The sequence below is a fragment of the Sebastes fasciatus genome, chromosome 16, assembly GCF_043250625.1.
Source record: "Sebastes fasciatus isolate fSebFas1 chromosome 16, fSebFas1.pri, whole genome shotgun sequence".
Lineage (NCBI taxonomy): Eukaryota > Metazoa > Chordata > Actinopteri > Perciformes > Sebastidae > Sebastes > Sebastes fasciatus.
The window spans coordinates 1173936-1196044 of NC_133810.1; the positions used below are offsets into that span (position 1 = coordinate 1173936).

The 22109-nt window shown below is 33.2% G+C and overlaps 1 protein-coding gene across 1 annotated transcript in view; it reads left to right on the forward strand.

Moving 5' to 3' along the window:
* The window catches only part of LOC141752509 (calcium/calmodulin-dependent protein kinase type II subunit alpha), a 34703-nt gene that overhangs the window by 1345 nt on the left and 11249 nt on the right, over positions 1–22109 (forward strand). Inside the window, exons 2-3 of the mRNA XM_074610509.1 lie at positions 13373–13467; positions 19475–19534. Coding sequence (XP_074466610.1) covers positions 13373–13467; positions 19475–19534 — 155 coding nt within the window. The remainder of the gene's footprint in view (positions 1–13372; positions 13468–19474; positions 19535–22109) is intronic.

The window sequence follows — 22109 nt, forward strand, 5'->3', positions numbered from 1 at the left end:
TCTGTAAAAATCAAATTAAAATCGAAAGTTATTACAGATATATATGAATGTGTTACTCTTAATTATTACTAATACGATGAGATTAATGAGACACATTACTCTGTTATCGACTTCAATCAGTTTGTTTCCGTGATATAGATAATTTATGCTTTATTGATTTAATATGTATATGAAAACAAATGTAAATGTCGTTAACAGAGAGGCTGGTTTCAATCAGCACCTTTAGTTATTGATTGTGTTGATCAGTTTCTGATAATAATGATAACCGGATGGATGGATGGAAGGATGGATGGATGAGTGGATCACCTTTTTGACCCCATCCCACTCACCACCCACACACACACACACACACACACACACACACACACACACACACACACACACACACACAATGCCAGGTCTCTTACATAATGTGATGGTGGGCGGCAGAATAGCAGAATACATCTTTCAGAAGATCCACAGAACGCTCTGAAAAACTCAGCTTCAGTTCCAAGAAAGGACGACAAATATGATTAATGTGAATGATTACATCAGTGGTGTTAGCAGCAGCATTAATATTAGTAGTGTTAGCAGTGGCATTAATATTAGTAGTATTAGCAGTAGTATTAATATTAGTAGTGTTGGCAGTAGCATTAATATTAGTAGTGTTAGCAGTGGCATTAATATTAGTAGTGTTAGCAGTAGTATTAATATTAGTAGTATTAGCAGTAGTATTAATATTAGTAATGTTAGTAATAGTATTAATATTAGTAGTGTTAGCAGTAGTATTAATATTAGTAGTGTTGGCAGTATTAATATTAGTAGTGTTAGCAGTAGTATTAATATTAGTAATTTTAGTAATAGTATTAATATTAGTAGTGTTAGCAGTAGTATTAATATTAGTAGTGTTGGCAGTATTAATATTAGTAGTGTTAGCAGTAGTATTAATATTAGTAGTATTAGCAGTAGTATTAATATTAGTAGTATTAGCAGTATTAGTAATTTTAGTAATAGTATTAATATTAGTAGTGTTAGCAGTAGTATTAATATTAGTAGTATTAGCAGTATTAGTAATTTTAGTAATAGTATTAATATTAGTAGTGTTAGCAGTAGTATTAACATCAGTAGTGTTAGCAGCAGCATTAATATTAGTAGTGTTGGCAGTAGTATTAATATTAGTAGTGTTAGCAGTAGTATTAATATTAGTAGTGTTAGCAGTAGTATTAATATTAGTAGTATTAGCAGTAGTATTAACATCAGTAGTGTTAGCAGCAGCATTAATATTAGTAGTGTTGGCAGTAGCATTAATATTAGTAGTATTAGCAGTAGTATTAATATTAGTAATGTTAGTAATAGTATTAATATTAGTAGTGTTAGCAGTAGTATTAATATTAGTAATGTTAGTAATAGTATTAATATTAGTAGTATTAGCAGTAGTATTAACATCAGTAGTGTTAGCAGCAGCATTAATATTAGTAGTGTTGGCAGTAGTATTAATATTAGTAGTGTTAGCAGTAGTATTAATATTAGTAGTGTTAGCAGTAGTATTAATATTAGTAATGTTAGTAATAGTATTAATATTAGTAGTGTTAGCAGTAGTATTAATATTAGTAATTTTAGTAATAGTATTAATATTAGTAGTGTTAGCAGTAGTATTAACATCAGTAGTGTTAGCAGCAGCATTAATAGTAGTGTTGGCAGTAGTATTAATATTAGTAGTGTTAGCAGTAGTATTAATATTAGTAGTGTTAGCAGTAGTATTAATATTAGTAGTGTTAGCAGTAGTATTAATATTAGTAGTATTAGCAGTAGTATTAACATCAGTAGTGTTAGCAGCAGCATTAATATTAGTAGTATTAGCAGTAGTATTAATATTAGTAGTGTTGGCAGTAGTATTAATATTAGTAGTATTAGCAGTAGTATTAATATTAGTAGTGTTGGCAGTAGCATTAATATTAGTAGTATTAGCAGTAGTATTAATATTAGTAATGTTAGTAATAGTATTAATGTTAGTAGTGTTAGCAGTAGTATTAATATTAGTAGTGTTGGCAGTAGCATTAATATTAGTAGTATTAGCAGTAGTATTAATATTAGTAGTATTAGCAGTAGTATTAATATTAGTAGTATTAGCAGTAGTATTAATATTAGTAGTATTAGCAGTAGTATTAATATTAGTAGTATTAGCAGTAGTATTAATATTAGTAGTATTAGCAGTAGTATTAATATTAGTAGTGTTGGCAGTAGTATTAATATTAGTAGTATTAGCAGTAGTATTAATATTAGTAGTATTAGCAGTAGTATTAATATTAGTAGTATTAGCAGTAGTATTAATATTAGTAGTGTTGGCAGTAGTATTAATATTAGTAGTATTAGCAGTAGTATTAATATTAGTAGTATTAGCAGTAGTATTAATATTAGTAGTGTTGGCAGTAGCATTAATATTAGTAGTGTTGGCAGTAGTATTAATATTAGTAGTATTAGCAGTAGTATTAATATTAGTAGTGTTGGCAGTAGTATTAATATTAGTAGTATTAGCAGTAGTATTAATATTAGTAGTGTTGGCAGTAGCATTAATATTAGTAGTATTAGCAGTAGTATTAATATTAGTAGTATTAGCAGTAGTATTAATATTAGTAGTGTTGGCAGTAGTATTAATATTAGTAGTGTTAGCAGTAGTATTAATATTAGTAGTATTAGCAGTAGTATTAATATTAGTAGTGTTGGCAGTAGCATTAATATTAGTAGTATTAGCAGTAGTATTAATATTAGTAATGTTGGCAGTAGTATTAATATTAGTAGTGTTGGCAGTAGCATTAATATTAGTAGTATTAGCAGTAGTATTAATATTAGTAGTGTTGGCAGTAGCATTAATATTAGTAGTATTAGCAGTAGTATTAATATTAGTAGTGTTGGCAGTAGTATTAATATTAGTAGTGTTGGCAGTAGCATTAATATTAGTAGTATTAGCAGTAGTATTAATATTAGTAGTGTTGGCAGTAGCATTAATATTAGTAGTATTAGCAGTAGTATTAATATTAGTAGTGTTAGTAATAGTATTAATATTAGTACTGTTAGCAGTAGTATTAATATTAGTAGTGTTGGCAGTAGCATTAATATTAGTAGTGTTGACAGTAGTATTAATATTAGTAGTGTTAGCAGTAGTATTAATATTAGTAGTATTAGCAGTAGTATTAATATTAGTAGTATTAGCAGTAGTATTAATATTAGTAGTGTTGGCAGTAGCATTAATATTAGTAGTGTTGGCAGTAGTATTAATATTAGTAGTGTTAGCAGTAGCATTAATATTAGTAGTATTAGCAGTAGTATTAATATTAGTAGTGTTAGCAGTAGTATTAATATTAGTAATGTTAGCAGTAGCATTAATATTAGTAGTATTAGCAGTAGTATTAATATTAGTAGTGTTAGCAGTAGTATTAATATTAGTAGTGTTAGCAGTAGTATTAATATTAGTAGTATTAGCAGTAGTATTAATATTAGTAGTATTAGCAGTAGTATTAATATTAGTAGTGTTAGAAGTAGTATTAATATTAGTAGTGTTAGTAATAGTATTAATATTAGTAGTGTTAGCAGTAGTATTAATATTAGTAGTGTTGGCAGTAGCATTAATATTAGTAGTGTTGGCAGTAGTATTAATATTAGTAGTGTTAGCAGTAGCATTAATATTAGTAGTATTAGCAGTAGTATTAATATTAGTAGTATTAGCAGTAGTATTAATATTAGTAGTATTAGCAGTAGTATTAACATCAGTAGTGTTAGCAGCAGCATTAATATTAGTAGTGTTAGCAGTAGTATTAATATTAGTAGTGTTGGCAGTAGCATTAATATTAGTAGTATTAGCAGTAGTATTAATATTAGTAGTGTTGGCAGTAGTATTAATATTAGTAGTGTTAGCAGTAGCATTAATATTAGTAGTATTAGCAGTAGTATTAACATCAGTAGTGTTAGCAGCAGCATTAATATTAGTAGTGTTAGCAGTAGTATTAATATTAGTAGTATTAGCAGTAGTATTAATATTAGTAATGTTAGTAATAGTATTAATATTAGTAGTGTTAGCAGTAGTATTAATATTAGTAGTATTAGCAGTAGTATTAATATTAGTAGTATTAGCAGTAGTATTAATATTAGTAGTGTTGGCAGTAGTATTAATATTAGTAGTATTAGCAGTAGTATTAATATTAGTAGTATTAGCAGTAGTATTAATATTAGTAGTGTTGGCAGTAGCATTAATATTAGTAGTGTTGGCAGTAGTATTAATATTAGTAGTATTAGCAGTAGTATTAATATTAGTAGTGTTGGCAGTAGTATTAATATTAGTAGTATTAGCAGTAGTATTAATATTAGTAGTGTTGGCAGTAGCATTAATATTAGTAGTATTAGCAGTAGTATTAATATTAGTAGTATTAGCAGTAGTATTAATATTAGTAGTGTTGGCAGTAGTATTAATATTAGTAGTGTTAGCAGTAGTATTAATATTAGTAGTATTAGCAGTAGTATTAATATTAGTAGTGTTGGCAGTAGCATTAATATTAGTAGTATTAGCAGTAGTATTAATATTAGTAATGTTGGCAGTAGTATTAATATTAGTAGTGTTGGCAGTAGCATTAATATTAGTAGTATTAGCAGTAGTATTAATATTAGTAGTGTTGGCAGTAGCATTAATATTAGTAGTATTAGCAGTAGTATTAATATTAGTAGTGTTGGCAGTAGTATTAATATTAGTAGTGTTGGCAGTAGCATTAATATTAGTATTATTAGCAGTAGTATTAATATTAGTAGTGTTGGCAGTAGCATTAATATTAGTAGTATTAGCAGTAGTATTAATATTAGTAGTGTTAGTAATAGTATTAATATTAGTACTGTTAGCAGTAGTATTAATATTAGTAGTGTTGGCAGTAGCATTAATATTAGTAGTGTTGACAGTAGTATTAATATTAGTAGTGTTAGCAGTAGTATTAATATTAGTAGTATTAGCAGTAGTATTAATATTAGTAGTATTAGCAGTAGTATTAATATTAGTAGTGTTGGCAGTAGCATTAATATTAGTAGTGTTGGCAGTAGTATTAATATTAGTAGTGTTAGCAGTAGCATTAATATTAGTAGTATTAGCAGTAGTATTAATATTAGTAGTGTTAGCAGTAGTATTAATATTAGTAATGTTAGCAGTAGCATTAATATTAGTAGTATTAGCAGTAGTATTAATATTAGTAGAGTTAGCAGTAGTATTAATATTAGTAGTGTTAGCAGTAGTATTAATATTAGTAGTATTAGCAGTAGTATTAATATTAGTAGTATTAGCAGTAGTATTAATATTAGTAGTGTTAGAAGTAGTATTAATATTAGTAGTGTTAGTAATAGTATTAATATTAGTAGTGTTAGCAGTAGTATTAATATTAGTAGTGTTGGCAGTAGCATTAATATTAGTAGTGTTGGCAGTAGTATTAATATTAGTAGTGTTAGCAGTAGCATTAATATTAGTAGTATTAGCAGTAGTATTAATATTAGTAGTATTAGCAGTAGTATTAATATTAGTAGTATTAGCAGTAGTATTAACATCAGTAGTGTTAGCAGCAGCATTAATATTAGTAGTGTTAGCAGTAGTATTAATATTAGTAGTGTTGGCAGTAGCATTAATATTAGTAGTATTAGCAGTAGTATTAATATTAGTAGTGTTGGCAGTAGTATTAATATTAGTAGTGTTAGCAGTAGCATTAATATTAGTAGTATTAGCAGTAGTATTAACATCAGTAGTGTTAGCAGCAGCATTAATATTAGTAGTGTTAGCAGTAGTATTAATATTAGTAGTATTAGCAGTAGTATTAATATTAGTAATGTTAGTAATAGTATTAATATTAGTAGTGTTAGCAGTAGTATTAATATTAGTAGTATTAGCAGTAGTATTAATATTAGTAGTGTTGGCAGTAGTATTAATATTAGTAGTATTAGCAGTAGTATTAATATTAGTAGTATTAGCAGTAGTATTAATATTAGTAGTATTAGCAGTAGTATTAATATTAGTAGTATTAGCAGTAGTATTAATATTAGTAGTGTTGGCAGTAGTATTAATATTAGTAGTATTAGCAGTAGTATTAATATTAGTAGTATTAGCAGTAGTATTAATATTAGTAGTGTTGGCAGTAGCATTAATATTAGTAGTGTTAGCAGTAGTATTAATATTAATAGTGTTGGCAGTAGCATTAATATTAGTAGTGTTGGCAGTAGTATTAATATTAGTAGTCTTAGCAGTAGTATTAATATTAGTAGTGTTGGCAGTAGTATTAATATTAGTAGTATTAGCAGTAGTATTAATATTAGTAGTGTTGGCAGTAGCATTAATATTAGTAGTATTAGCAGTAGTATTAATATTAGTAGTGTTGGCAGTAGTATTAATATTAGTAGTATTAGCAGTAGTATTAATATTAGTAATTTTAGTAATAGTATTAATATTAGTAGTGTTAGCAGTAGTATTAATATTAGTAATTTTAGTAATAGTATTAATATTAGTAGTGTTAGCAGTAGTATTAATATTAGTAGTATTAGCAGTAGTATTAATATTAGTAGTATCAGCAGTAGTATTAATATTAGTAGTGTTAGTAATAGTATTAATATTAGTAGTGTTAGCAGTAGTATTAATATTAGTAGTGTTAGCAGTAGTATTAATATTAGTAGTGTTGACAGTAGCATTAATATTAGTAGTGTTGGCAGTAGTATTAATATTAGTAGTGTTAGCAGTAGCATTAATATTAGTAGTATTAGCAGTAGTATTAATATTAGTAGTGTTGGCAGTAGCATTAATATTAGTAGTATTAGCAGTAGTATTAATATTAGTAATGTTAGTAATAGTATTAATATTAGTAGTATTAGCAGTAGTATTAATATTAGTAGTATTAGCAGTAGTATTAACATCAGTAGTGTTAGCAGCAGCATTAATATTAGTAGTGTTAGCAGTAGTATTAATATTAGTAGTATTAGCAGTAGTATTAATATTAGTAATGTTAGTAATAGTATTAATATTAGTAGTGTTAGCAGTAGTATTAATATTAGTAGTATTAGCAGTAGTATTAACATCAGTAGTGTTAGCAGCAGCATTAATATTAGTAGTGTTAGCAGTAGTATTAATATTAGTAGTGTTAGCAGTAGTATTAATATTAGTAGTGTTGGCAGTAGCATTAATATTAGTAGTGTTGGCAGTAGTATTAATATTAGTAGTGTTAGCAGTAGTATTAATATTAGTAGTGTTAGCAGTAGTATTAATATTAGTAGTGTTAGTAATAGTATTAATATTAGTAGTGTTAGTAATAGTATTAATATTAGTAGTGTTAGCAGTAGTATTAATATTAGTAATTTTAGTAATAGTATTAATATTAGTAGTGTTAGTAATAGTATTAATATTAGTAGTGTTAGTAATAGTATTAATATTAGTAGTGTTAGTAATAGTATTAATATTAGTAGTGTTAGCAGTAGTATTAATATTAGTAATTTTAGTAATAGTATTAATATTAGTAGTGTTGGCAGTAGCATTAATATTAGTAGTGTTGGCAGTAGTATTAATATTAGTAGTATTAGCAGTAGTATTAATATTAGTAGTGTTAGCAGTAGTATTAATATTAGTAGTGTTGGCAGTAGTATTAATATTAGTAGTGTTGGCAGTAGTATTAATATTAGTAGTATTAGCAGTAGTATTAATATTAGTAGTATTAGCAGTAGTATTAATATTAGTAGTGTTGGCAGTAGTATTAATATTAGTAGTATTAGCAGTAGTATTAATATTAGTAGTGTTAGCAGTAGTATTAATATTAGTAGTGTTGGCAGTAGCATTAATATTAGTAATATTAGCAGTACTATTAATATTAGTAGTATTAGCCGTAGTATTAATATTAGTAGTATTAGCAGTAGTATTAATATTAGTAGTATTAGCAGTAGTATTAATATTAGTAGTGTTAGCAGTAGTATTAATATTAGTAGTGTTGGCAGTAGCATTAATATTAGTAGTGTTGGCAGTAGTATTAATATTAGTAGTGTTAGCAGTAGTATTAATATTAGTAGTATTATCAGTAGTATTAATATTAGTAGTGTTAGCAGTAGCATTAATATTAGTAGTATTAGCAGTAGTATTAACATCAGTAGTGTTAGCAGCAGCATTAATATTAGTAGTGTTAGCAGTAGTATTAATATTAGTAGTATTAGCAGTAGTATTAATATTAGTAATGTTAGTAATAGTATTAATATTAGTAGTGTTAGCAGTAGTATTAATATTAGTAGTATTAGCAGTAGTATTAATATTAGTAGTATTAGCAGTAGTATTAATATTAGTAATGTTAGTAATAGTATTAATATTAGTAGTATTAGCAGTAGTATTAATATTATTAATGTTAGTAATAGTATTAATATTAGTAGTATTAGCAGTAGTATTAATATTAGTAGTGTTAGCAGTAGTATTAATATTAGTAGTATTAGCAGTAGTATTAATATTAGTAGTGTTAGCAGTAGTATTAATATTAGTAGTATTAGCAGTAGTATTAACATCAGTAGTGTTAGCAGCAGCATTAATATTAGTAGTGTTAGCAGTAGTATTAATATTAGTAGTATTAGCAGTAGTATTAATATTAGTAATGTTAGTAATAGTATTAATATTAGTAGTGTTAGCAGTAGTATTAATATTAGTAGTGTTGGCAGTAGCATTAATATTAGTAGTGTTGGCAGTAGTATTAATATTAGTAGTGTTAGCAGTAGTATTAATATTAGTAGTGTTAGTAATAGTATTAATATTAGTACTGTTAGCAGTAGTATTAATATTAGTAATTTTAGTAATAGTATTAATATTAATAGTGTTAGCAGTAGTATTAATATTAGTAGTATTAGCAGTAGTATTAATATTAGTAGTGTTGGCAGTAGCATTAATATTAGTAGTGTTAGTAATAGTATTAATATTAGTAGTGTTAGCAGTAGTATTAATATTAGTAATTTTAGTAATAGTATTAATATTAGTAGTGTTAGCAATAGTATTAATATTAGTAGTGTTAGTAATAGTATTAATATTAGTAGTGTTAGCAGTAGTATTAATATTAGTAATTTTAGTAATAGTATTAATATTAGTAGTGTTGGCAGTAGCATTAATATTAGTAGTATTAGCAGTAGTATTAATATTAGTAGTGTTAGCAGTAGTATTAATATTAGTAGTGTTGGCAGTAGCATTAATATTAGTAGTGTTAGCAGTAGTATTAATATTAGTAGTATTAGCAGTAGTATTAATATTAGTAGTGTTAGCAGTAGTATTAATATTAGTAGTGTTGGCAGTAGCATTAATATTAGTAATATTAGCAGTACTATTAATATTAGTAGTATTAGCCGTAGTATTAATATTAGTAGTATTAGCAGTAGTATTAATATTAGTAGTATTAGCAGTAGTATTAATATTAGTAGTGTTAGCAGTAGTATTAATATTAGTAGTGTTGGCAGTAGCATTAATATTAGTAGTGTTGGCAGTAGTATTAATATTAGTAGTGTTAGCAGTAGTATTAATATTAGTAGTGTTGGCAGTAGCATTAATATTAGTAATGTTGGCAGTAGTATTAATATTAGTAGTGTTAGCAGTAGTATTAATATTAGTAGTGTTAGCAGTAGTATTAATATTAGTAGTGTTGGCAGTAGCATTAATATTAGTAGTGTTGGCAGTAGTATTAATATTAGTAGTGTTGGCAGTAGCATTAATATTAGTAGTGTTAGCAGTAGTATTAATATTAGTAGTGTTAGTAATAGTATTAATATTAGTAGTGTTAGCAGTAGTGTTAATATTAGTAATTTTAGTAATAGTATTAATATTAGTAGTGTTAGCAGTAGTATTAATATTAGTAATTTTAGTAATAGTATTAATATTAGTAGTGTTAGCAGTAGTATTAATATTAGTAATTTTAGTAATAGTATTAATATTAGTAGTGTTAGCAGTAGTATTAATATTAGTAGTATTAGCAGTAGTATTAATATTAGTAGTATTAGCAGTAGTATTAATATTAGTAGTGTTGGCAGTAGTATTAATATTAGTAGTGTTGGCAGTAGTATTAATATTAGTAGTATTAGCAGTAGTATTAATATTAGTAATATTAGCAGTACTATTAATATTAGTAGTATTAGCCGTAGTATTAATATTAGTAGTATTAGCAGTAGCATTAATATTAGTAGTGTTAGCAGTAGTATTAATATTAGTAGTATTAGCAGTAGTATTAATATTAGTAGTATTAGCAGTAGTATTAATATTAGTAGTGTTGGCAGTAGCATTAATATTAGTAGTATTAGCAGTAGTATTAATATTAGTAGTGTTAGCAGTAGTATTAATATTAGTAGTATTAGCAGTAGTATTAATATTAGTAGTGTTGGCAGTAGCATTAATATTAGTAGTATTAGCAGTAGTATTAATATTAGTAATGTTAGTAATAGTATTAATATTAGTAGTGTTAGCAGTAGTATTAATATTAGTAGTGTTGGCAGTAGTATTAATATTAGTAGTGTTAGCAGTAGTATTAATATTAGTAGTGTTGGCAGTAGCATTAATATTAGTAGTATTAGCAGTAGTATTAATATTAGTAATGTTAGTAATAGTATTAATATTAGTAGTGTTAGCAGTAGTATTAATATTAGTAATGTTAGTAATAGTATTAATATTAGTACTGTTGGCAGTAGTATTAATATTAGTAATTTTAGTAATAGTATTAATATTAGTAGTGTTAGCAGTAGTATTAATATTAGTAATTTTAGTAATAGTATTAATATTAGTAGTGTTAGCAGTAGTATTAATATTAGTAGTATTAGCAGTAGTATTAATATTAGTAGTATTAGCAGTAGTATTAATATTAGTAGTGTTGGCAGTAGTATTAACATCAGTAGTGTTAGCAGTAGTATTAATATTAGTAGTGTTGGCAGTAGTATTAATATTAGTAGTATTAGCAGTAGTATTAATATTAGTAGTATTAGCAGTAGTATTAATATTAGTAGTATTAGCAGTAGTATTAATATTAGTAGTGTTAGCAGTAGTATTAATATTAGTAGTGTTGGCAGTAGCATTAATATTAGTAGTATTAGCAGTAGTATTAATATTAGTAGTGTTAGCAGTAGTATTAATATTAGTAATGTTAGTAATAGTATTAATATTAGTAGTGTTAGCAGTAGTATTAATATTAGTAGTGTTAGCAGTAGTATTAATATTAGTAGTGTTAGCAGTAGTATTAATATTAGTATTGTTGGCAGTAGTATTAATATTAGTAGTGTTAGCAGTAGTATTAATATTAGTAGTGTTAGCAGTAGTATTAATATTACTAGTGTTAGTAATAGTATTAATATTAGTAGTGTTAGCAGTAGTATTAATATTAGTAGTGTTAGCAGTAGTATTAATATTAGTAGTGTTAGCAGTAGTATTAATATTAGTAGTGTTGGTAATAGTATTAATATTAGTAGTGTTAGCAGTAGTATTAATATTAGTAGTGTTAGCAGTAGTATTAATATTAGTAGTGTTAGTAATAGTATTAATATTAGTAGTGTTGGCAGTAGCATTAATATTAGTAGTGTTGGCAGTAGTATTAATATTAGTAGTGTTAGTAATAGTATTAATATTAGTAGTGTTGGCAGTAGCATTAATATTAGTAGTGTTAGTAATAGTATTAATATTAGTAGTGTTGGCAGTAGCATTAATATTAGTAGTGTTAGCAGTAGTATTAATATTAGTAGTGTTAGCAGTAGTATTAATATTAGTAGTGTTAGCAGTAGTATTAATATTAGTAGTGTTAGTAATAGTATTAATATTAGTAGTGTTGGCAGTAGCATTAATATTAGTAGTGTTAGTAATAGTATTAATATTAGTAGTGTTGGCAGTAGCATTAATATTAGTAGTGTTAGCAGTAGTATTAATATTAGTAGTGTTAGCAGTAGTATTAATATTAGTAGTGTTAGCAGTAGTATTAATATTAGTAGTGTTAGTAATAGTATTAATATTAGTAGTGTTAGCAGTAGTATTAATATTAGTCATTTTAGTAATAGTATTAATATTAGTAGTATTAGCAGTAGTATTAATATTAGTAGTATTAGCAGTAGTATTAATATTAGTAGTGTTGGCAGTAGTATTAATATTAGTAATTTTAGTAATAGTATTAATATTAGTAGTGTTAGCAGTAGTATTAATATTAGTCATTTTAGTAATAGTATTAATATTAGTAGTATTAGCAGTAGTATTAATATTAGTAGTATTAGCAGTAGTATTAATATTAGTAGTGTTGGCAGTAGTATTAATATTAGTAGTATTAGCAGTAGTATTAATATTAGTAGTGTTGGCAGTAGTATTAATATTAGTAGTATTAGCAGTAGTATTAATATTAGTAGTGTTGGCAGTAGTATTAATATTAGTAGTGTTGGCAGTAGTATTAATATTAGTAGTGTTGGCAGTAATATTAATATTAGTAGTATTAGCAGTAGTATTAATATTAGTAGTGTTAGCAGTAGCATTAATATTAGTATTAGCAGTAGTATTAATATTAGTAGTGTTGGCAGTAATATTAATATTAGTAGTATTAGCAGTAGTATTAATATTAGTAGTGTTGGCAGTAATATTAATATTAGTAGTATTAGCAGTAGTATTAATATTAGTATTAGCAGTAGTATTAATATTAGTAGTGTTGGCAGTAATATTAATATTAATAGTATTAGCAGTAGTATTAATATTAGTAGTGTTAGCAGTAGTATTAATATTAGTAGTGTTAGCAGTAGCATTAATATTAGTATTAGCAGTAGTATTAATATTAGTAGTATTAGCAGTAGTATTAATATTAGTAGTATTAGCAGTAGTATTAATATTAGTATTAGCAGTAGTATTAATATTAGTAGTGTTGGCAGTAGTATTAATATTAGTAATGTTAGTAATAGTATTAATATTAGTAGTATTAGCAGTAGCATTAATATTAGCAGTGTTAGCAGATATATATATATATATATATATGTCTGTATATATATATATAGTATATATATATATATAGTATATACAGTATATACTATATAGTATATACAGTATATATATATATTATATATATATATATATATATATATAGTATATACAGATATATATATATATATATGTCTGTATATATTATATTATATATATATATATTATATATTATATATATATAATATATAGTATATACAGTATATATTATATATAATATATATTATATATATATAGTATATACAGTATATACGTGTATATATATATATTATATATAATATATACAGTATATATGTATATATATCTTGGAACGTGTAAAAACTTATTAAAATGAGACAATGTTATTATTTTGTAATTGTTAAAAGCTGATTGGTTCCTCCTGTTTGTTTCCAGGGGAGCGTTTTCAGTGGTGCGGCGCTGTGTGAAGGTGCTGTCGGGCCAGGAGTATGCCGCCAAGATCATCAACACCAAGAAACTGTCTGCCAGAGGTGAGGAGGAGGAGCCACGGCTCAGATCAATACATCACTGGATGTAAATGTGACCTGTAATTATTACCCAGAATGCCCTGGGAGGCGTCTCTCTGGTCCGAACTTCTGTCTCTGAATCCTTTAAAACACTCACTATTCTGGTTCTGAGATTTTCTTCGGTTGCTTAGCAACACCTTGTAAATTTGACAGTGTGTGTGTGTGTGACATCACTGCAGCAAACCAACTCTTCTCAGTAATAATATTTATAGTAATAATAAACCAACTCATCAGTTTGTACATAGATATATATACACACGTATATATAGTATGTATATACTGTTTATACGTGGTTAAACTGGTCTGGTCTCAGAGGTTAAACTGGTCTGGTCTTAGTAGTTAAACTGGTCTGGTCTCAGAGGTTAAACTGGTCTGGTCTTAGTGGTTAAACTGGTCTGGTCTCAGAGGTTAAACTGGTCTGGTCTTAGTAGTTAAACTGGTCTGGTCTCAGAGGTTAAACTGGTCTGGTCTCAGAGGTTAAACTGGTCTGGTCTTAGTAGTTAAACTGGTCTGGTCTCAGAGGTTAAACCGGTCTGGTCTCAGAGGTTAAACTGGTCTGGTCTTAGTAGTTAAACTGGTCTGGTCTCAGAGGTTAAACTGGTCTGGTCTCAGAGGTTAAACTGGTCTGGTCTTAGTAGTTAAACTGGTCTGGTCTCAGAGGTTAAACTGGTCTGGTCTTAGTGGTTAAACTGGTCTGGTCTCAGAGGTTAAACTGGTCTGGTCTTAGTAGTTAAACTGGTCTGGTCTCAGAGGTTAAACTGGTCTGGTCTCAGAGGTTAAACTGGTCTGGTCTTAGTAGTTAAACTGGTCTGGTCTCAGAGGTTAAACCGGTCTGGTCTCAGAGGTTAAACTGGTCTGGTCTTAGTAGTTAAACTGGTCTGGTCTCAGAGGTTAAACTGGTCTGGTCTCAGAGGTTAAACTGGTCTGGTCTCAGAGGTTAAACTGGTCTGGTCTCAGAGGTTAAACTGGTCTGGTCTCAGAGGTTAAACCGGTCTGGTCTCAGAGGTTAAACTGGTCTGGTCTCAGAGGTTAAACCGGTCTGGTCTCAGAGGTTAAACTGGTCTGGTGTCAGAGGTTAAACCGGTCTGGTCTCAGAGGTTAAACTGGTCTGGTCTCAGAGGTTAAACTGGTCTGGTCTCAGAGGTTAAACCGGTCTGGTCTCAGAGGTTAAACTGGTCTGGTGTCAGAGGTTAAACTGGTCTGGTCTCAGAGGTTAAACTGGTCTGGTCTCAGAGGTTAAACTGGTCTGGTGTCAGAGGTTAAACTGGTCTGGTCTTAGTAGTTAAACTGGTCTGGTGTCAGAGGTTAAACTGGTCTGGTGTCAGAGGTTAAACTGGTCTGGTCTTAGTAGTTAAACTGGTCTGGTGTCAGAGGTTAAACTGGTCTGGTCTCAGAGGTTAAACCGGTCTGGTCTCAGAGGTTGAACTGGTCTGGTCTCAGAGGTTAAACTGGTCTCAGAGGTTAAACTGGTCTGGTGTCAGAGGTTAAACTGGTCTGGTCTCAGAGGTTAAACCGGTCTGGTCTCAGAGGTTAAACTGGTCTGGTGTCAGAGGTTAAACTGGTCTGGTCTCAGAGGTTAAACCGGTCTGGTGTCAGAGGTTAAACTGGTCTGGTGTCAGAGGTTAAACCGGTCTGGTCTCAGAGGTTGAACTGGTCTGGTCTCAGAGGTTAAACTGGTCTCAGAGGTTAAACCGGTCTGGTCTCAGAGGTTAAACCGGTCTGGTGTCAGAGGTTAAACCGGTCTGGTCTCAGAGGTTAAACCGGTCTGGTGTCAGAGGTTAAACTGGTCTGGTGTCAGAGGTTAAACTGGTCTGGTCTCAGAGGTTAAACCGGTCTGGTCTCAGAGGTTAAACTGGTCTGGTGTCAGAGGTTAAACTGGTCTGGTCTCAGAGGTTAAACCGGTCTGGTCTCAGAGGTTAAACTGGTCTGGTGTCAGAGGTTAAACTGGTCTGGTGTCAGAGGTTAAACCGGTCTGGTCTCAGAGGTTAAACCGGTCTGGTGTCAGAGGTTAAACTGGTCTGGTCTCAGAGGTTAAACCGGTCTGGTGTCAGAGGTTAAACTGGTCTGGTCTTAGTAGTTAAACTGGTCTGGTGTCAGAGGTTAAACTGGTCTGGTCTCAGAGGTTAAACCGGTCTGGTCTCAGAGGTTAAACTGGTCTGGTCTCAGAGGTTAAACTGGTCTGGTGTCAGAGGTTAAACCGGTCTGGTCTCAGAGGTTAAACCGGTCTGGTGTCAGAGGTTAAACTGGTCTGGTGTCAGAGGTTGAACTGGTCTGGTCTTAGTAGTTAAACTGGTCTGGTGTCAGAGGTTAAACTGGTCTGGTCTCAGAGGTTAAACCGGTCTGGTCTCAGAGGTTGAACTGGTCTGGTCTCAGAGGTTAAACTGGTCTCAGAGGTTAAACTGGTCTGGTGTCAGAGGTTAAACTGGTCTGGTCTCAGAGGTTAAACCGGTCTGGTCTCAGAGGTTAAACTGGTCTGGTGTCAGAGGTTAAACTGGTCTGGTCTCAGAGGTTAAACCGGTCTGGTGTCAGAGGTTAAACCGGTCTGGTCTCAGAGGTTAAACCGGTCTGGTCTCAGAGGTTAAACTGGTCTGGTGTCAGAGGTTGAACTGGTCTCAGAGGTTGAACTGGTCTGGTGTCAGAGGTTGAACTGGTCTCAGAGGTTGAACTGGTCTGGTCTCAGAGGTTAAACTGGTCTGGTCTCAGAGGTTAAACTGGTCTGGTGTCAGAGGTTAAACCGGTCTGGTCTCAGAGGTTAAACTGGTCTGGTGTCAGAGGTTGAACTGGTCTCAGAGGTTGAACTGGTCTGGTCTCAGAGGTTAAACTGGTCTCAGAGGTTAAACTGGTCTGGTCTTAGTAGTTAAACTGGTCTGGTCTCAGAGGTTGAACTGGTCTGGTCTCAGAGGTTAAACCGGTCTGGTCTTAGTAGTTAAACTGGTCTGGTGTCAGAGGTTAAACTGGTCTGGTCTCAGAGGTTAAACTGGTCTGGTCTCAGAGGTTAAACTGGTCTGGTCTTAGTGGTTAAACTGGTCTGGTCTCAGAGGTTAAACTGGTCTGGTCTCAGAGGTTAAACTGGTCTGGTCTCAGAGGTTAAACTGGTCTGGTCTTAGTAGTTAAACTGGTCTGGTCTCAGAGGTTAAACTGGTCTGGTCTCAGAGGTTAAACTGGTCTGGTCTTAGTGGTTAAACTGGTCTGGTCTCAGAGGTTAAACTGGTCTGGTCTCAGAGGTTAAACTGGTCTGGTCTCAGAGGTTAAACTGGTCTGGTCTTAGTGGTTAAACTGGTCTGGTCTCAGAGGTTAAACTGGTCTGGTCTCAGAGGTTAAACTGGTCTGGTCTTAGTGGTTAAACTGGTCTGGTCTCAGAGGTTAAACTGGTCTGGTCTTAGTAGTTAAACTGGTCTGGTCTCAGAGGTTAAACTGGTCTGGTCTCAGAGGTTAAACTGGTCTGGTCTTAGTGGTTAAACTGGTCTGGTCTCAGAGGTTAAACTGGTCTGGTCTCAGAGGTTAAACTGGTCTGGTCTCAGAGGTTAAACTGGTCTGGTCTCAGAGGTTAAACTGGTCTGGTCTTAGTGGTTAAACTGGTCTGGTCTCAGAGGTTAAACTGGTCTGGTCTTAGTAGTTAAACTGGTCTGGTCTCAGAGGTTAAACTGGTCTGGTCTCAGGTTAAACTGGTCTGGTCTCAGAGGTTAAACTGGTCTGGTCTCAGAGGTTAAACTGGTCTGGTCTTAGTGGTTAAACTGGTCTGGTCTCAGAGGTTAAACTGGTCTGGTCTTAGTGGTTAAACTGGTCTGGTCTCAGAGGTTAAACTGGTCTGGTCTCAGTGGTTAAACTGGTCTGGTGTCAGAGGTTAAACTGGTCTGGTCTCAGAGGTTAAACTGGTCTGGTGTCAGAGGTTAAACTGGTCTGGTCTTAGTAGTTAAACTGGTCTGGTGTCAGAGGTTAAACTGGTCTGGTGTCAGAGGTTAAACTGGTCTGGTCTTAGTAGTTAAACTGGTCTGGTGTCAGAGGTTAAACCGGTCTGGTCTTAGTAGTTAAACTGGTCTGGTGTCAGAGGTTAAACTGGTCTGGTGTCAGAGGTTAAACTGGTCTGGTCTTAGTAGTTAAACTGGTCTGGTCTCAGAGGTTAAACTGGTCTGGTCTCAGAGGTTGAACTGGTCTCAGAGGTTGAACTGGTCTGGTCTCAGAGGTTAAACTGGTCTGGTCTTAGTAGTTAAACTGGTCTGGTCTCAGAGGTTAAACTGGTCTGGTCTCAGAGGTTAAACCGGTCTGGTCTCAGAGGTTAAACTGGTCTGGTCTCAGAGGTTGAACTGGTCTCAGAGGTTGAACTGGTCTGGTCTCAGAGGTTAAACTGGTCTGGTGTCAGTGGTTAATCTGGTCTGGTCTCAGAGGTTGAACTGGTCTCAGAGGTTAAACCGGTCTGGTCTCAGAGGTTAAACCGGTCTGGTCTCAGAGGTTGAACTGGTCTGGTCTCAGAGGTTAAACTGGTCTGGTCTCAGAGATTGAACTGGTCTCAGAGGTTGAACTGGTCTGGTCTCAGAGGTTGAACTGGTCTCAGAGGTTGAACTGGTCTGGTCTCAGAGGTTGAACTGGTCTCAGAGGTTGAACTGGTCTGGTCTCAGAGGTTAAACTGGTCTCAGAGGTTAATCTGGTCTGGTCTCAGAGGTTAAACTGGTCTGGTCTCAGAGGTTAAACCGGTCTGGTCTCAGAGGTTAAACCGGTCTGGTCTCAGAGGTTGAACTGGTCTGGTCTCAGAGGTTAATCTGGTCTGGTCTCAGAGGTTAAACTGGTCTGGTCTCAGAGGTTGAACTGGTCTGGTCTCAGAGGTTGAACTGGTCTGGTCTCAGAGGTTAATCTGGTCTGGTCTCAGAGGTTAATCTGGTCTGGTCTCAGAGGTTGAACTGGTCTGGTCTCAGAGGTTGAACTGGTCTGGTCTCAGAGGTTGAACTGGTCTGGTCTCAGAGGTTGAACTGGTCTGGTCTCAGAGGTTGAACTGGTCTGGTCTCAGAGGTTGAACTGGTCTGGTCTCAGAGGTTAATCTGGTCTGGTCTCAGAGGTTAATCTGGTCTGGTGTCAGAGGTTAAACTGGTCTGGTCTCAGAGGTTAATCTGGTCTGGTCTCAGAGGTTAATCTGGTCTGGTCTCAGAGGTTGAACTGGTCTGGTCTCAGAGGTTGAACTGGTCTGGTCTTAGAGGTTGAACTGGTCTGGTCTCAGAGAGAGAGAGATTTCCTGTATTGTGGTGTATCTGAGGAGCCAGCAGGACCTGGGGCTTGTTAGCGATAGCGCTCAGAGCTACATCGGGTTGTTATAGCGCTGCTACTGAGAAGCTCCACATTAATATTCAGGGCAACACTTCATGACAAAAGGCATCGATATAACAACCATCTGCCACCGTTCATGATGAGCAATAATTCATAAGTTAGAGGAGTCAGAGTGTTCACTGAATAATAACATCAGATGACCTCTGATTTATACTGTTAGCACTAAAAATACACAACAATAACTTCATATCCAACACACAGCACCCAATATCTCATGGAATATTTAAATGAATGTCACACAATTCATCAATCAATACCTGTGATCAATACCTGTGATCAATACCTGTGATCAACGTTAGCATCAATACCTGTGATCAATACCTGTGATCAATACCTGTGATCAACGTTAGCATCAATACCTGTGATCAATACCTGTGATCAATACCTGTGATCAACATTAGCATCAATACCTGTGATCAATACCTGTGATCAATACTTGTGATCAACGTTAGCATCAATACCTGTGATCAATACTTGTGATCAATGTTAGCATTAATACCTGTGATCAATACCTGTGATCAATACCTGTGATCAATACTTGTGATCAACGTTAGCATCAATACCTGTGATCAATACCTGTGATCAACGTTAACATAAATACCTGTGATCAACGTTAGCGTCATGTGATCAGTGATCAATGTGTTTGTGTTTTCAGATCATCAGAAGTTGGACCGCGAAGCTCGAATCTGTCGTTTATTGAAGCACCCAAATATTGGTGAGTACTACTACAGGTACTACAGGTACTACAGGTACTACAGGTACTACAAGTACTACGTGCTGCATACTACATGTACTGCATACTACATGTACTGCATACTACACGTACTGCATACTACATGTACTGCATACTACACGTACTGAATACTACACGTACTGCATACTACACGTACTGAATACTACACGTACTGAATACTACATGTACTGCATACTACATGTACTGCATACTACACGTACTGCATACTACATGTACTGCATACTACATGTACTGCATACTACACGTACTGCATACTACTCGTACTGCATACTACATGTACTGCATACTACACGTACTGAATACTACTCGTACTGCATACTACATGTACTGCATACTACATGTACTGCATACTACACGTACTGCATACTACACGTACTGAATACTACTCGTACTGCATACTACATGTACTGCATACTACATGTACTGCATACTACTCGTACTGCATACTACATGTACTGCATACTACATGTACTGCATACTACACGTACTGCATACTACACGTACTGAATACTACTCGTACTGCATACTACATGTACTACATACTACATGTACTGTATACTACATGTACTGTATACTACACGTACTGCATACTACACGTACTGAATACTACTCGTACTGCATACTACATGTACTACATACTACATGTACTGTATACTACATGTACTGCATACTACTCGTACTGCATACTACATGTACTGCATACTACATGTACTGCATACTACACGTACTGCATACTACATGTACTACATACTACATGTACTGTATACTACATGTACTGTATACTACACGTACTGCATACTACATGTACTACATACTATATGAACTGCAGGTACTAGTGATTGTATTGCAACTGATACTAATGTATTACTTCTATCAGTGATACAGTGAGTACTACTGTTACTGCCAAGATTACTACTACTACTGCTCATTCTACCTCTTCTACTTGTACAACTACCATCAGTACTATTCGTTGTACTTCTACTTCTACTACCACTGCTGCTGCCTCTGCTACTACAACTGCTTCTGATAATACTACTAAAACAGTGTACAATACTATGACCACTACTCTTTCTACTGTTACTACATGTACTGTTACTGTGTTGTGTACTTCTACCACTGTCAGTAGGCTACTCCTCTCTGTTGTCGGGCTCTTGATGATGATGGTGATGAATTATGTAGGTGTTGGCGTTACTAACGGCAACCAGAGTGTAATTACTAATTGATGAGGAGATGTAATCACCGTGGAGACGAGGTTTTCCTCCTTTAACACTCAACAGCTCTGATCACACAGCTTTTACTGCAGTAAAAGTACAAATACCACACAGTAATCAGACTCAATAATACACATTCAGTGTTTGGATAGCAGGTTTCACTTCATAGGGGTCAAAGGTCAACACCTACTCGGTAGAAATACTCATTTCTGAGTAAAAGTAAGTAAAGTACCTCAAATGTGTACTTAAGTACAGTAGTTGAGTAAATGTATTTAGTTACTTTCAACTGCTGCTCAGATTGTTGATGAGGTCACGGTGTTAGCTGGAGGCTAACGCTAGCAGCGAGCTAACATTAGCTGGAGGCTAACCAAAGGAAAGACTGGAGGCTAACGCTAGCAGCGAGCTAACATTAGCTGGAGGCTAACCAAAGAAAACACTGGAGGCTAACGCTAGCAGCGAGCTAACATTAGCTGGAGGCTAACCAAAGGAAAGGCTGGAGGCTAACGCTAGCAGCGAGCTAACATTAGCTGGAGGCTAACCAAAGGAAAGACTGGAGGCTAACATTAGCTGGAGGCTAAACAAAGAAAACACTGGAGGCTAACGCTAGCAGTGGGCTAACATTAGCTGGAGGCTAAACAAAGAAAACACTGGAGGCTAACGCTAGCAGCGAGCTAACATTAGCTGGAGGCTAAACAAAGAAAACACTGGAGGCTAACGCTAGCAGCGAGCTAACATTAGCTGGAGGCTAACCAAAGGAAAGACTGGAGGCTAACATTAGCTGGAGGCTAAACAAAGAAAACACTGGAGGCTAACGCTAGCAGCGAGCTAACATTAGCTGGAGGCTAACCAAAGGAAAGACTGGAGGCTAACATTAGCTGGAGGCTAACATTAGCTGGAGGCTAACCAAAGGAAAGGCTGGAGGCTAACGCTAGCAGTGGGCTAACATTAGCTGGAGGCTAACCAAAGGAAAGGCTGGAGGCTAACGCTAGCAGTGGGCTAAAGCTCCACATCTAAAATGTCCTCTTACTGTGTTGTTGGCTGCCAGAATCCAGCGTTAGCTAACGTGTTCAGAGTTATTCTGCCTCCACTTAACGCTCCGCCCGCTAAACACGTCACCATGGTTACTAACAGAGAAGAGGGCTATAACTGGTAGTTTAGTCTACAGCAATGCATCATGGTCTATCAGATCATCATATGTTTGTATGTTCGTTGCTGTGACGATGCGTTTTCCAGCTGATCCAAGAGGCTAGTTAAAGAGTTTACTTAGCTTCAGTACTGGAGTCATGTTAGGATGGGATCTCCATGGTAACAGCCGGACTAGAAAC